Here is a 14,733-nt window from a genome sequence, read left to right as displayed (position 1 = left end):
GGGCGTGCGGGCCGGGACATCTATCTGGAGGGGCATGCCCCCCACCCCTCGGATACCTGCACTCACCAAGGGCTCCAAGGGCCAGCAGAGCGGGGACGAAGAGCTTCATGTCTGGGGTCCTGGGGCGGCTCCGGAACGAAGGCTCTGCCACCTGCGCTCGCTCTGCGTCCCTTTATACAGTGCTCGGTGACCTCAGGAGGTTTGCCCCGCCCTGTGGTCCTATAAAGCGCCCCAGGCCTCCCTCCTCCCCGCTCCTGAGGTCTGCTAGCTCCTAGAGGGGAAGAACGGGGGGCGGGGACCGAGGGAGCGGGAAAGGTGCCTGGGCTTGGGCACAGGGGAGACGATACCCAACCCACACCCACCTCTCAAGTCTCCCAGTGCTGCCTAGTTGGGGGCTGCTCTTTCTTGCCCACTTGCCCGCAGCCCCTTGGGAGTGGCAGTCCCTTAGTTCTGTTCCCCCCCCACCCCCAGAGAGGGTCGCAGTGCCTCCTAGAGAGTGGGACCCAGAGCAGGGGTCCTAAGGTGAATCTTTGCGGGTCATCTTGCCTGTCCAGATGGTATCTAAAATGCTTGGGAACCAGATAAGGCAGACGGAGACCCTTGCATCTGCACGGAGCAGCCAGCCTGGAGTTTTGAAAGAAGGTCCGCTGCCTGGCCCGGGGTCTGCGGCAGCCTGGTCCAGCTGGCAGAGGCAATATGCTGCCCAGAGTCTGACCCAGGCTGCCCCTGGGGCCCTCCTGAGACCGCAGTACAGCTCCCAGAAAACAGAACCGGTGGCCTCAGTGCCCAAAGGCTGTCTCCCAGTCCCCTCATTTGCCAATGAAAAGGATATCCTACCACTTGCTTTGTTTTGTGGCAATATGAGGTGGGAGATAGGAACCTCATTTTGATAAATGTCCTATTTCGTCCTCAGTACACAGGTTGGCCCTGTTTCAGGAAGCTGGTTTTCAATTCTAAAGCTAGAATTCTGCTCTGCATCTGCTAGAAGGATGCTCTCTACATCCTTGAAATACACTCCCTTGAAGCACAACGGCTCCCATGCAGGGGTCTCCAGCGCAGCCCGGCTTATCACTCACTGATTACAAGCAAACTAAATGTCCCTCACGGGGTGGGGGCAGGACTTCCCTGGTGCTCTCAGTGCAGCATGTGCAGGTTCAAACCCACTGGGGGGAACTAAGATCCCATATGCTGTGAGGTGTGGCCAAAAAGTTAAAAAAACAAAAACAAAAAAAGCAGGGGGGTCACATAGAACATGATGCTCTGGAACACACTGGGGGGCCCAGAGAGAAAGAGCCACCATGCAAATACTGATGAGCACTTAGCTCCAGGAGATACTAAGTGAAGAAGTCAGGTACTAACAGTGAGAGAAGTTCCCTCTGTGGGTTAGTCTGGACAGCATGTTATTCTGAAATCTATCTGTCCTGAGAAGCCGATCTTGATTCTTTTCTTAGCCTACTGAGTACAAAAAGGGTTTCCTGGAGCAGAGGGGCAATACCTCGGGAGGCGGCCCTGTTGGGGGTGGGTATGCAGCGGGCAGCACTCAGCCATGGCGAAGCAGAGCCAGCCCAAGTCTCGGAGGCCCTCAAGGAGGCTGTGGGGACCCTCTATCCTGGGCGTGGATCCTGCCAAGGCACATGAGTGGGGTCTGACTAGGGATCCTGCTTGCTGGGCACAGGAGTGGGATCCAAGGTTCAATGGGAGAATCACCAGTTGGGTTTTGGGGTGACAGATCCAGGGTCTATCATGGTTTGGAAACATAGTGTTGCTACATTAAAAGTTGCTTTCATCAATAACTGCAATAAGCCATTACAAAAATAATGAAGTAACACAAAATTGACTAATTCTCAGGAGTGCTGAAGCATCTTTGTACCTAAATTAGCAATTTGGCTTCGCCATTCGATGATTATAAAAGAATGAAGACATGTCACAATCCAGGTCTATATCTCCAAGTGCAAATTAGAAAAAGGATGGGTTGGGAGGTCAGACGCCTGCAGATTCTCTCATGTCTGTTACAGCGTTGGCAGGAACGCAGAGAACCTGGGGCCACAACTGAGAGGCTGAGTTGAGGGACTGCCCTGGAGGCAGGATGGGGGTAAGCAGACTGTTTTCATGCTGTGTCTTCAAGGGATGGCCCAGCCTTAGGCCAACAGAACAGCTTCCAAGGCCATCTGCAGCGGAAGCTGACAAAGGGGGTGGGTCTGCCCAGAAGACAATGTTCCACTGATCTGTTATCAACATTCATTCATTCACTCGTCCAAGCCAGAACTGGTGGGTGCCAAGAGGGACACGAGAAGAGGGGGTCCCGTCCTGGCCCTCAGGAGCTCATGGCACACTGGGGCGGGGGGGTGGGGGGGTCACAGGCCACTGGGAAGAGGCAAGGCAGCATAAATAGAGTGAGCGAGCGAGCCAAAGGAGAGCCAACTGACCGGTTTGCATCATCAGGGGCCCATAAAGCTTTGAAGAAGAGCATTTGACCTAGTTGCCTGAAGGTACCTATCTACAAAGAGAATTTCAGGTAGAAGAAATAGCCAGGTAAAGGCTTGAGAACATGGATTCAGTGACCTCAGGGACAACCAAAAGTTGCCCTAGGCTTTCCGACCTGGAACACTTATTGAAGAAGGATTCACAAAGTCATGTCCTCCATCCTGAGCTCCACATCAGGTGTCTATCTGTCCTTTGCTGCATGTCCTACAGGCACTACAGTCAATGCATCAAAAATAGATCTCCTCTGCTCCCTCAAGCCCCACATTTCCTCTCATACCTCCTACCACATCCCTCCAAATGAAGAGTCTTGGAGTCATCCTCAAATCCTCCGGCAAACAAGCCCTATGTGTGTGCCAGGCACTTCACGATTAACATTGGTTGAATGGATGAGTGAATGAGTGAGGAGGAGGAACAGGAGGACGGCAAAAGATTCTGCTTGTAATGGGTCAAATGTGAAAGACAGTGAGGACCAGGGCTGGCTATGGCAGTCACCCCAGAGCCCTTGTGCCCAGAGCCATCAGTTTACCCATTAATTCAACATACATCTATGGGGCATCTCTGATGTGCCAGGAGCTGGGCCAGATCTCAAAGAGTTTGCAGGGAAGTAGGATGCAGGTTTCCAGATGCTGAGACAGGGGCACAGCATGAGTATAAGGAATATAAAAAAGGTGACTGTGGCACAAACCTCTGTGTGACGGCAGGAGCTGGTGTTTAACAGGGCTTTCGGGGGGGTGCAAGAGGTATAGAATCCACCTGTCAATGCAGGAGACACAAGAGACATGGCCTGTGAGGGAAGCTCTTCCCCCAGGATCCACCCTCTCTCCACCCCTGAAATTCACACAGCGACCCTCTGCGGTCCAAGCCAAGCCCTCCCCACAGATTGGCAGTAAACCCCAGGCCCTGCCCTCTCCAGAGTCCTCCAGCTTCAACCCCCAACAGGAGTACTAGAAAGAATTGAGGGATCTGGGCAGAACCGGCTTCACAGGGGATATGGGAAAACAGGAATTCCCAACACATCCACTCAATGGGGGCTCCAGCCTGACTGACAGGAGACCCAGGCCTTGCTTCCTGCCCCTGCTAGTGAGGTCACTGGCTTGGTACAGAGCCACTTGTTAAATATTGAGGGCTGTCGTGGCCGGTTTCAAACCACTGGTAGCTTGGAATCAGTCAAGGTAGGAATATTTATACTGTGGAAATATGCAAATTCTAGATGTCAGGTCATTTTTCCCTCCAAGAGAGCCAGTTGACAGCACACCTCTGCCTGTGCTTGTCATTATTTGGAGGAACACAGGGCCCATGGTTGTAAAGGGTGTGTGTGTGGGGGGGGGGGGTGTCATCCTAGCAGGGAGAAGGTAATAGTCCTTAGCAGTTAGATGGTACTTTCTCCTCCAAACAGCGCTGTCAGTCACCTTGTCTCCTGTGACTCTAACAGAAACTCTCTGAGTTGAGAAAGTCACCGTTCCTGCTCTAAAAGGAGGGAAACTGAGGGTCACCTGTGGTCACGCAGTAAGTAAAAGATGGAGACCAAATTCCTAACCCCAAGTTGCCCATTAGGCCCTCAGCTAGGCACGGGCCGTATCTACCACCCAGCAAGATCTTTCTGAGAGCTCTGGATGCGAGACTGGGGCCCAGTGATGGCCTCTGCCCTCAATCTCAGTGGTGGTATTGGACCCTCTTATGGACCATGAGTTTGGATAAGCTCCAGGAGTTGGTGATGGACAGGGAAGCCTGGTGTGCTGCAGTCCATGGGGTCGCAAAGAGTCGGACATGACTGAGTGACTGAACTGAACTGTGGACCAGTCACTGTCGGCCCCTTCACACGTCAGCTGAGCTTCACGGAAGCACCGTTGATTGCCTCATTGGTCTTCCTTCCAGACGTGGGGACTCGGGCAAAGCAGCTAGCTCGTCCACCATCCAGCTAGAAATCTGTCACTGATCCCTGCCCCCTGCCCTATGACCTCTTAATGGTTTGATCGTTCCTATGCTGACCACCTTGAAGAGAGAGCAGAAAGTAAGCAAGAATGAGCAAGAGATGGAAGGAGAGCTCCCTGCTTTCTGGCCAGTGCGCAGACCGAGATTTCAGATCGAGGCCTTCACGCTGGGCCCTTGCACAGAGCCCAAGGTCCCTGGGAGCCTTCAGACATGCCTGTGGGGGCTGGGAGGTCATCAGGGAGGGAGAGGGAGCTCAGAAGGGCCGTGGGCAGGAAAACCTGGCCTCTGTTAACTAATAGGTCGTGTTGCCAATTGTTGCCCAATTTACAAATAACCCACAGAGACAAAAGACTTTCTATTTCCGAGCATCGACCTCTTCCTCCTCCTCCCTGCCCCTCCTCATAATCAGGACCCTCAGCTGCGTGGATCCTCTCCTGTCAGGGCCAAGCCCTCCTGCGGCGGGCACCCTGTAGACCTGCTGAACTACAGTCTCCCCAGCAGTCAAACAGGCAGTGGAAAGACCCCAGGTTTACCCAGCCGCAAGGTTTCAATTTTGGCACCCCACATCCCTGGCAGCAATCGGATTCCATGAGCACCTGACTGTGGCATCCACTGAGGTGAGAGTGTGCAGCATGCCAGGCCCAGGGAGAATCTTCCAGGAAGGTGCTAATCAAGGGCAGCCTGGAGGATGGTGGGGGCTGGCCCCGGGCCAGCCATGCAAATTTCTTCCCAGAAGGAATGAGCCCCTTGCCCAGGGAAACCCACAAGCAGGAAGCACCTGAGCCCTGGGGGCCCTTCTGCTGCCCCTCCCCAGGGCCACATTTGGGCAGGGAGGGGGCCTGCTCTCTGGCCTTGAGCATCTCAGCTCAGCTGGCCGGAGGCCTCCGTGTCTGCTGGCTGCACCCCCCGGAGAGAGGTTAGGATGACCTTCACTGAGAAGGAGCTGGAGACGCACGCTCAGAGGAGTGAGGAAACACTGTGGTCCTCCATCCCCAGCTCCTCCAGGCTGGGAGTGCCCAGCGCCCAGACCACTGCTCCACGCGGGCTTCCCTTCCTCATCCTTCCATTCATTTCTTCCCTGGACAGCCTGGCATGCTGGAGGGCACGGGGGAGACGATGTTAGAAACTCAAGAGGTGGGCTTGGACATGGGGTTCCCACCTGCTCCAGCCTAAACTGCCACCTGGACCTGGCCATCTCTCAACCTGCCTAAGCCTCAGTTTCCCCAGGTGTCTAAAAAAAAGGGACACAGATGATATCAGCTCCTGAAGTGGGCAGAGTTCAGACCTGGTGTTTGAGATGTTTACACAGACTCAGTACAGGCGAGCTATTGTCCATATTTACAGGCACTCAGGAGCCCCGGCCGTGTGGGGCTTGGCTAAGCAGAGGGTAACAGGGGAAGCAGAAATGGCCTCTGGGGCCACCGGGCCCTGTGGGAGGGCTGTGTGTGCTGAGAGGTGCACACACAGTGTCACAGGAAGCCTTGACAGACAGGGGAACAGCCCACCTAGGGTGCCCCCAGGTGCCCCATTTTCTGGAGCGTTCAGTCCTACCCTGCCCTGCTCTCTGGCCCCTTCTCCGTGTCTCTGTCTATAACCCCTGCCTCCTCTCCTCCCCCTCTCACTTGTCTCTCTCTCCTTGGCTTCTTTCTCCATGTCTAGCTCTGTCTCTTGCTCCTTCCCTCCTGAAACATGCGTCTGCATCTGTCCTGGATGCCCTGCTGCCTGGGTCCTGCTGCGACCCTGGCTGAGCTTCCTTCTACCCCAGTCATCGCAATTACTAACTCATCTCTGGCACCCCCACCCCACCTCCCTGATGCTGAGCGCTGGGGGAAAGGGTCTGTGGCCGCAACCAGAAGTAGAACTAGCACAAACCCGGGGCCCTTCAGGAGCTGCTTGCCGGATAAAAGCTGTGGCCTTTATCCTACAAGCTGTCTTACTCTGGAAACGACACTCTCCCAAGGTCGCTCCGCAGGCACCAGCCCAGGGTTCCCTCTGGGCATCCTGTCACTCATCCTTAACCTCCTGTGAGTTCACACTCAGCATGAGCGGATGGGCGGGGCGGGTGGGGGGTAGTAAGATGCTGCCTCCTCCTCTTTGTCACCCACCGAGACTGATCTTGACCCTGAGCACAATCTTCATTCAGTGAGAATTAATTTCCAAAAAAATGCATTTGAGAAAAGACTCTTAAAGTTCAGCCACCTGGTTGGCTTTCTGGAAAAGAGAGCTGGTCCCCTGGAGCTATGTTGTTTATGGGGGATTTGGAGTAATCTGAGGGGAGGGGGCTGGGGGCCAGAAGAGCAAGGGCTCTGAACCAATAGCGGTGTTGCCCATGGTGGCCCCATTTGTAAAGGACACTCAGCGATCAAAGGGCTTCTCTGCTTGTCCTTCCTGCCCCTTCTCTATACACTTCCCTTCCCCATGGTCTTCTCTTCACTCCAGTCTGGCAGGGCTGGGCTTAAGTTCTAAGTCTCACGGGGTTAAAATACTTGGGTGTCTTTTGATTCTCCTTCTCTTTCACCCATAATGTGCTATCTAGGGCTTAACTGCACCCAGGCTTTCTTCATTCTGCCCTTGTGCCCACACATTCCTTCCTATCCCATGGTCACAAGATGGTCCTGGGCTCCTGACCTCTCCCCTGACTCTCGACTCCCCACTGCAGTCTGTCCCGGAAGGAATCAATCTTTCAGAAGCACAGAGCTGATAGCGGTCCCAAGGCATCTCCACTGGACCCCGTTTCCGGTCCCTGCACTCTGTCCCTGAAGAATCTCATCCTTCTTCCCCCTTGGGATGTGCTGAAACCTCCCAGAACCATACTGCCTACCCACACACGGCTGAGGTCTTATCTCAGCTGTGACCCAGACAACTCTGCCTGAAGTCCCACCGGAACCCCAAAGCCGCATACTCAGCTTCCAGTGCTGGACCATGATGGAGTGGACACATCTCTCCCTATTCCCTCCCCCCAGCCCCCGCTAATACAGCTTAAACCCTGGAGACGATAGAAACCGTGGCTTAAACAGCACAAATGAATCATCTCATAGCTGTAACAGCAGAGGCTGAAGTCAGACTCAGAGGCTACAGAACGCCTGGCTGTGCGCCTCCTGGAGGCCCCAGGGAGCCCGCTTCCTGGCTTTTCCCAGCTTCCAGAGGCTGACCGCACTCTGCGCCTTGGCCCCGCCTCACTCCCCCTTCTGTTACCATCATCATAGCCCAGTCTCTCACTCTGACTCTCCTGCCTCTGTCTTATAAAAACCCTTGTGATGACATTGGGCCCACTAGGGTAAAAAACATCTCAAGATCTATAATTTAATCATATCTGCAAAGTCCCTTTTGACACATGAGGTAACATATTTACAGGTTCCAAGAATTAGGAGGTGTACATCTTTGGGGTCCATACTCAACCTATCAGACCAGTATATAATGATAAACTGTGTATATGCGATAAAACCTAGAGCAACCACTAGGTAAACTATACAAAGAGATACACTCAAAAACACTACAGATAAATCAGGATGGAATTCTAAAAAATGTTAGACAACCTACGCGATGTTAGGTGAAAGAAAACAGTGAAAATGTCAAAACAGGGAAAACAAACAAAAAGCAAAAATAAAATGACAGGCTTAACTCTAATATATCAATAATTACATCAAATATAAACAGTTTAACTATCCCACTTAAGAGACTTCCCTAGTGGCTCAGACGGTAAAGAATCTGCCTGCAGTGCAGGAGACCAGGGTTCGATCCCTGGGTTAGGAAGATCCTGGAGAAGGAAATGGCAACCCACTCCAGTATTCTTGCCTGGGAAACCCCATGGACAGAGGAGCCTGGCGGGCTATAGTCCACGGGGTTGCAAAGAGTTGGACATGACTGAGCAACTAACACACACACATCCCAATTAAAAGACTGAGATTGGAGGAGTGCTTTGAACAAATAATCTTGCATTGACTGCTTACAAGAAACTCACTAAACTATATAACAACATAGCCAGGTTGAAAGTAAACGCATGGAAAAAATATTTACTATGTAAACAGTAATTTAAAAAAAAAGAAAGTGTGGCTATATTAATATCAGATAAGGTCAAATCAGAGTAAAGAACATTATTACAGGCAGCAAGAAATATTACATAATGATGAGTCTACACATCAGGACATGACAACAATCTTAAACGTGTATGCACCAAAAAACAGAGCTCTAGAAATGAAAAGAGAGGGACTTCCCTGGTGGTCCAGTGGCTAAAACTCTGCATTCCCAATGCAGGGGGCCCAGGTTCGATCCCTGGTCAGGGAACTGGATCCCACATGCTTCAACTAAAAAGCCTGAATGTTGCAACAAAAACCTGGCACAGACAAATAAATAAATAGTTTTTTAAAGAAAGAAATGAAAAGAGAAACAGATAAATTTATAACTACAGTCAGAAGCATCAAACTCCTCTTTCAACAACTGATAGAACAAGGAGACAGCAAATCAGCAATGTGTAAGGACCAACCCAACAGCACCATCAACCAAGATCTAATCAACATTTGTGGAACACTGCCCAACAGAGAATACACGTTCTCCTCAAGTACCCACAGAGCATTTACCAAGACAGACTACATCCTGGAACACAAACCAAACCTCAACCCATTTAAAAGAATTTAAACTGTACAAAATGTGTTTGATCACAACTAAATCAAACTAGAAATCAAGAACAAAGAGATAGGAACACCTTCAAACACTTGGAAACCAAGTGTCATACTTCTAAGTAATCTACGGGTCAAAGAGTAAAAAATGGGGAGCTTGAGTTCCTCCCAAACAATAAAAATGAAGCCACCACTTTGAATAAGAACCCAGTTAGTTTTAAAGCAAGCAGCCAAGCCAAGTTTTTGAGTAACACAGGTGTGTATGTTCAGATATAGGGTGAAACACACACAGAATGAGAACCCATTATTCCTTGGGGACCCCCCCCCACTATGAAACGAGATCACTTTCTCTGGCTCTCACTTCCCCCATGTCTCTCCCTTCCCCTCTCATACTGTCCTGCAAAGGGCTACCTTTGAATCACATGGCTTTTTTGATCTGGCTACAGTCAACGAACTTAAACTGTGGATCACTTACTCAAGCTGGCTGAGTAGTCTTTTTTTTAACTTAGAAAAAAAAATCTCTCTCATACAGAAAAGTGTAAAAACATAAATGTAGAGCTCAATAAATTATCCCAAAAAGAACATGTATATAACCACCACTCAGGTCTAAAAAGAAAACACCGCCAACATTCAGAAGCTCCCTTATACCCCACTCAAACCAACACCCTCTCTCTTATCCCCAGAGTTAAAACTACTATCCTAATTTTTAACACTATAGTTTACTTTTGCCTGTTTGAACTTTATGTAAATCATACAGTATGTATTCTTTCGTTTCTGGTTCCTTTCAGTCAACATTTATGTTAGCAAGATCATCCTTTTTTTATTGCTAATGTTACAAATACAATCTATTTTTGAACATTATCCTTATATCTGGCAACCTCATTGAATTCACTTATTACTTCTCAGGCCCCTCCTAGCAGCTTCTGTAGCTCATCTTGGCATTTCTAATCTGTCTCCTAGCCAGATGTTTCCTGACTCTCAGGCCCTAGCTCTGCTCCACATCTTCTCTCTGATGCCTCCAGAGTTCTCTGGGCTACAAGGGAAGCTTTCCTAGAGTCCATGTGGCCACTTGGCCACTTCCTCAGGAGCAGGGGGTCACTACGTCGGTGACTAAGGACAGGTGATGTGCTTTGCAGGGACCATGGAGAATACCAGGGACTGAGAGTGAGTCCAGGGCCAGCTAGTTCTGAACCGTCCTTCCCTGGTCATCCGAGAAGGGGCACCTTGTTGAGAAAGCAGCAGCGTGATGCTGCACGGATGCCAGAGGCCAAGATGAGGGCTTAAAGGTGGCAGATGACTCGTAGAATGAAGAACTGGTAGCAAAGCCTGGGGACCTGTTACACAAAGCAGAACTTGATGGCTATTTGGAAATGGAAGAAAGAGTCGGGGAAGTGAGCAATTTCCAGGATATTTGGAAATATTCTGGCTCGAGGTTGCTCCTATGAAATAACCTGACCCCCCACCCCCCCAAAAAAAATCACATTCTCAGAGCTGAATGTTTCCTTTGATGCTATTTTACCAATGGGGTCTCTAACCTCAGAGCCCTGGACCCATCCTTGTAGGGCCAGGTAGAATCTGGCTTCCTGACTCCTTGCACTAAGGGAAGAGAGGAGTCTCCTTCAGTTGAAGGAGCATTTACTGTGGTCCGGGCACTTGTCAAGGACTGGGGTTACAAGGGTCAGCCAGACCTGGTCCCAGCCTCCAAAGACAACAGACAAGTAAGTGAGCAGACAGTTACCATCAATAACAGCAAGAGAGAAATGAGACAGCTTCATCTGGGGTGCAGCAGCAGGGAAGCGGCAAGACAAGTTGAACTCTAGGCATGACTTACAGGTGGATGTGATGGGATTTGCTTACATCTCCAGGGGATATGGAGTGTGAAGGTCAGGAGTGGAAGATGACAACACCAAGGCGCCTGGCCTGAGAAGCTAAAGGATGAACTGGCATTAACTGAAATGGGGAAGACCATGAATGGAACAGACTGGGGGTAGGTGGACCAGAAGTTCCATCCTGGGCACCATCATATTGACAGACCCTCGGACCTCCAGGTGGATTGTGACAGGGGAAGCTCCCCCACAGATGCCCAGAGTATGCTGATCCTACAAGGGCCAAAGGCACAGAGGTCTGGAGCTTTATTTAAAACTATTATTTGGACCATGGATCCATTTTCTCCTGGACAATGCTGATGCCTAATTACCCAAAACAGTGTCCAGCTCCAGGGGCTCATGAAACATTCTGCATCGTGTCGATGGCTCATTCTTACATGTTGGGAGTCTGGGACAACTTCCCTAATGGCCCCAGTGTCCAGCTCCAGGGGCTCATGAAACACTCTGTATCATGTCGATGGCTCATTCTTATGTGTCGGGAGTCTGGGACAACTTCTCTAATGGCCCCCTTGAGCTCCCCCTGACGCTTCTGCCCCTGTGCTACCCTTGCCTGCAACAGTGGAGTGCAGACTGTCTCCCATTCAAGCCTTTGGCTCATCCGCGCCGTTCCATGCATGTGGGTGCCTTCCTTGCAGAGGGACTCAGGGCGGTTGAAGTGTTTCTCCGCATGGTCCACCCCTAGCACAGAGCCGGCCTCTGGGAGAGTCAGGACTAGCCCTGCTTTGTGATGACTGTTGACCACATCACGGCCTCTCCCAGAGCGAGACAGAAGGAAATGTCCACCCTGGCTGCAGGGAGAACAATGGGCACATTCACAAGCCCCCGAAGGGTTTCTGTGCGTTTCTGAACAATGTTTATTCATCATTTTACAGGCTGCTCTGTGTTGCCCACAGACTTCAGGGCACTGAAGGATTTATTGAGATCATATCTGGGCAGTGATCCATAAGATGTGAGAATTAAACCAATGAATTAAACTCAAGAAGCCTTGAGGAGAAGAGCACGGCTTCCTCACCCGGGGCTTCTGCCCCCGGGACAGCCTAGCTGGGGCCTCTTCCCAGGTGGGCCAGGCGGCCGATGCACACAGGAGCCCCAGACAGTGGGGACCCCGTGGCCAGGGGAGCCGCCCCCCTGCCCTCTGCCACCGTCTGTGGGAAGATGCTCCAGCTGGACTCTGCACCGCAGTGCTCACGGGCTGCCCCCGCCTTGATGCCTGGGGCTTCCCTTCCCAACTCAGATTCTTAGGGCCAACCCAGAGGGGTGGGATGGGGTGGGAGGTGGGAGGGAGGTTCAAGAGAGAGATGTATACCTATGACTGATTCATGTTGATGTATGGCAGAAACCAACACAATCTTGGAAAGCCATTATCCTCCAATTAAAAATAAACAAATATTAAATGGGGGAATTATAACTAAAAAAAATTTTTTTAATTAAAAACTCTCAGGGCCAGCTGAGCGGAGCCCCCTCCAGGAAGCCGAGCAGCTGCACCCGCGTCAGCACTTCCTTCCTGCGGCCCACCACCCCTCCCGGACCCCACATCAGCAAGCGGCCCTACGGAAGTACCTTTACTTATGGAATCTGCTGCGGGTAATTCTCAACCAGTCTGGGTCAGCGAGTCTGCTCAGTCATGGACTTCGTTTCTAGGAAACTGCTGGTCCTGAGATATGACTACAAAGTACAACTGAATTTTGTTTAAAACCCCACCAACGAACATATAAACAGGTACAACCCCCGCTTGGAGACCCAGTGGGCAGTATGAGTTGAAGCACAGTCCACCCCATGACCAGGGCTGGGCTACAAAGTACTTACTAACTGGCTCTGGGAGCGTAGTTCCATCATGACTATTGTTTGATATTTCTTCTGTGTTAAAGAGCAAGATGAAAGAGAAACGACTAGATGCATGACAGAACTTCAATTATTTGTCAGTGATGTGAGCAACATCTTTCCTGAATCAGATATATAAGCATTATCCAGTGCTGGAAAAATATTTTCTCAATTTTTTGTGCTATTTACAATAACTATAGAGATGACACATGCATTAGTTTAATCTGCCTTATGGAGCTTTTCTCTACCACTTTCTTAAGTCTAACTCTGCTGCTGCTGCGAAGTCGCTTCAGTTGTGTCTGACTCTGCGACCCCAGAGACGGCAGCCCACCAGGCTCCCCCGTTCCCAGGATTCTCCAGGCAAGAACAGTGGAGTGGGTTGCCATTTCCTTCTCCAGACAATCACTAAAAAACAACTGTGTATTAAGCCCTGATTTGTAGCATTTGCCAGTTCCCAAGGTGACTGATTTCGTATTATCAATGTGGATGGCCTTCACTGAATTTGAAACAATCACAACATTGTTTATTAATTGGCTATACTCCAAGACAAAATAAAATGGTTAAAAAAGAAAAACAACTCCCTCCCTCAAATGGCAACATTTGACAGTGGCTGAAGAGAGAAGGCGGAGATGCTAAGTCATTTGAGTTGTGTCCAACTCTTTGCGACCCCATGGACTGTAGCCTGCCAGGCTCCTCTGTCCGTGGGATTCTCCAGGCAAGAATACTGGAGTATTCTTGTCATTTCTTATTCCAGGGGATCTTCATGACTCAGGGATTGAACCTGCATCTCTTAAAGTCTCCTGCATTGGCAGGTGGGTTCTTTACCACTAGAGCCCCCTGGGAAGCCCATAGGGGAGAGGAAAGTGAAGTCAAAGTGTTAGTCGCAGTTGTGTCTGACTCTTTGTGACCCCCATAGACTGTAGCTCACCAGGTTCCTCTGTCCATGGGATTCTCCAGGCAAGAATACTGGAGTGGATAGTCATTTTCTCCTCCAGGGGATCTTCCTGACCCAGGGATCAAACCCACGTCTCCTGTGTCTTCTGTATTGCAGGCAGATTCTTTACCATCTGAGCCACCAGGTGGAAGGGGAAGGATATTTGTAAATGGACAAAAGTTGTGGTTACTCGAGTCGCAGTGGGATGGTATTGAGCTGGGCACAGGTTCTGGAAAAGAAGTGAAGGGAGAGGAGGATGCGGGAGAGGGAGAGAAAAAGAAACAAGCATCCCCGATCGCAGTGCCGGGCGCTGTTCTGGACGCTTTGTGTCCGGAAGGCCAACTCGGATCTTCAGCCATTCTTGCGAGGTGGGTCCCCCCATCATTCTGCCCATCTCACAGGCGAGGATACCGAGGCCTGGAAGCAAGGTGACGCCAAAGCCCCTCTAGGCTGCCTCAGATCCCAGGGGCTGTGGGCTCTCCTCACCCCACCCCACCCCACCCCCCGCTCCCCTAGGAGACTCTGTGTCCCTGCTGGGCAGGCAGTGCCAAGAAGGGCCTGAATGTCCTGGCAGTGTCCACCTTCCTCCCACACTGGCACTGAGCCTCCACTCTGGAGGCCCCAGCACACTGCCGTTGATCACGATGAGCTGTGAACATCATTTGAAGCAGGGACATCAAAGGGGTCCACAGGAGGAATAAGGAAGCAACTGAAACATCGGGCCAAATGTTCCCAGCAAGGGCGGATACCTCGAGCTTCACAGTCTGCCTCATCTCCCGCCCCCACCCTGCCCACCTCAGAGTCCAGCGGGGCAAGAATCTGCCACCCTGGGGCAGAGAGGCCAACTGTTCCAGGCCCTCGGGGGCTGCTGAAGAGCTCCCGACTGGAAAGAGTCTCCATGACCCCTGGGCCTGGCCCAAGGCCACGCTTCCTCCCCGGCCAGACCCCTGCTCTCCCGAGCCCCTGCCAGCCCCACGGGAGTCAGCCTTCCTCCTTTCTCTCTGTAGGTTACATTCTTGATCCGGCCCGACCTCAGTCCTGTGCTGAGCTGGAAGCAGAG

The 14,733-nt window shown here is 51.2% G+C and overlaps 1 protein-coding gene and 1 non-coding gene across 2 annotated transcripts in view; one reads left to right on the top strand and one right to left on the bottom strand.

Moving 5' to 3' along the window:
* The window catches only part of LTF (lactotransferrin), a 28,489-nt gene extending 28,336 nt beyond the window's left edge, over nt 1-153 (bottom strand). Inside the window, exon 1 of the mRNA XM_061128799.1 lies at nt 67-153. Coding sequence (XP_060984782.1) covers nt 67-109 — 43 coding nt within the window. The 5' untranslated portion in view covers nt 110-153. The remainder of the gene's footprint in view (nt 1-66) is intronic.
* Nucleotides 154-8,627: 8,474 nt separating this feature from the next.
* TRNAG-CCC (transfer RNA glycine (anticodon CCC)) lies at nt 8,628-8,700 on the top strand. Its single transcript has one exon. It is a non-coding gene; the product is annotated as a tRNA-Gly (tRNA).
* Nucleotides 8,701-14,733: the final 6,033 nt, after the last annotated feature.

This window comes from Dama dama, chromosome 24 (genome assembly GCF_033118175.1).
Source record: "Dama dama isolate Ldn47 chromosome 24, ASM3311817v1, whole genome shotgun sequence".
Lineage (NCBI taxonomy): Eukaryota > Metazoa > Chordata > Mammalia > Artiodactyla > Cervidae > Dama > Dama dama.
Note: the sequence above shows the minus strand (reverse complement) of the source record. Positions and strands in the feature narration are given on the sequence as shown.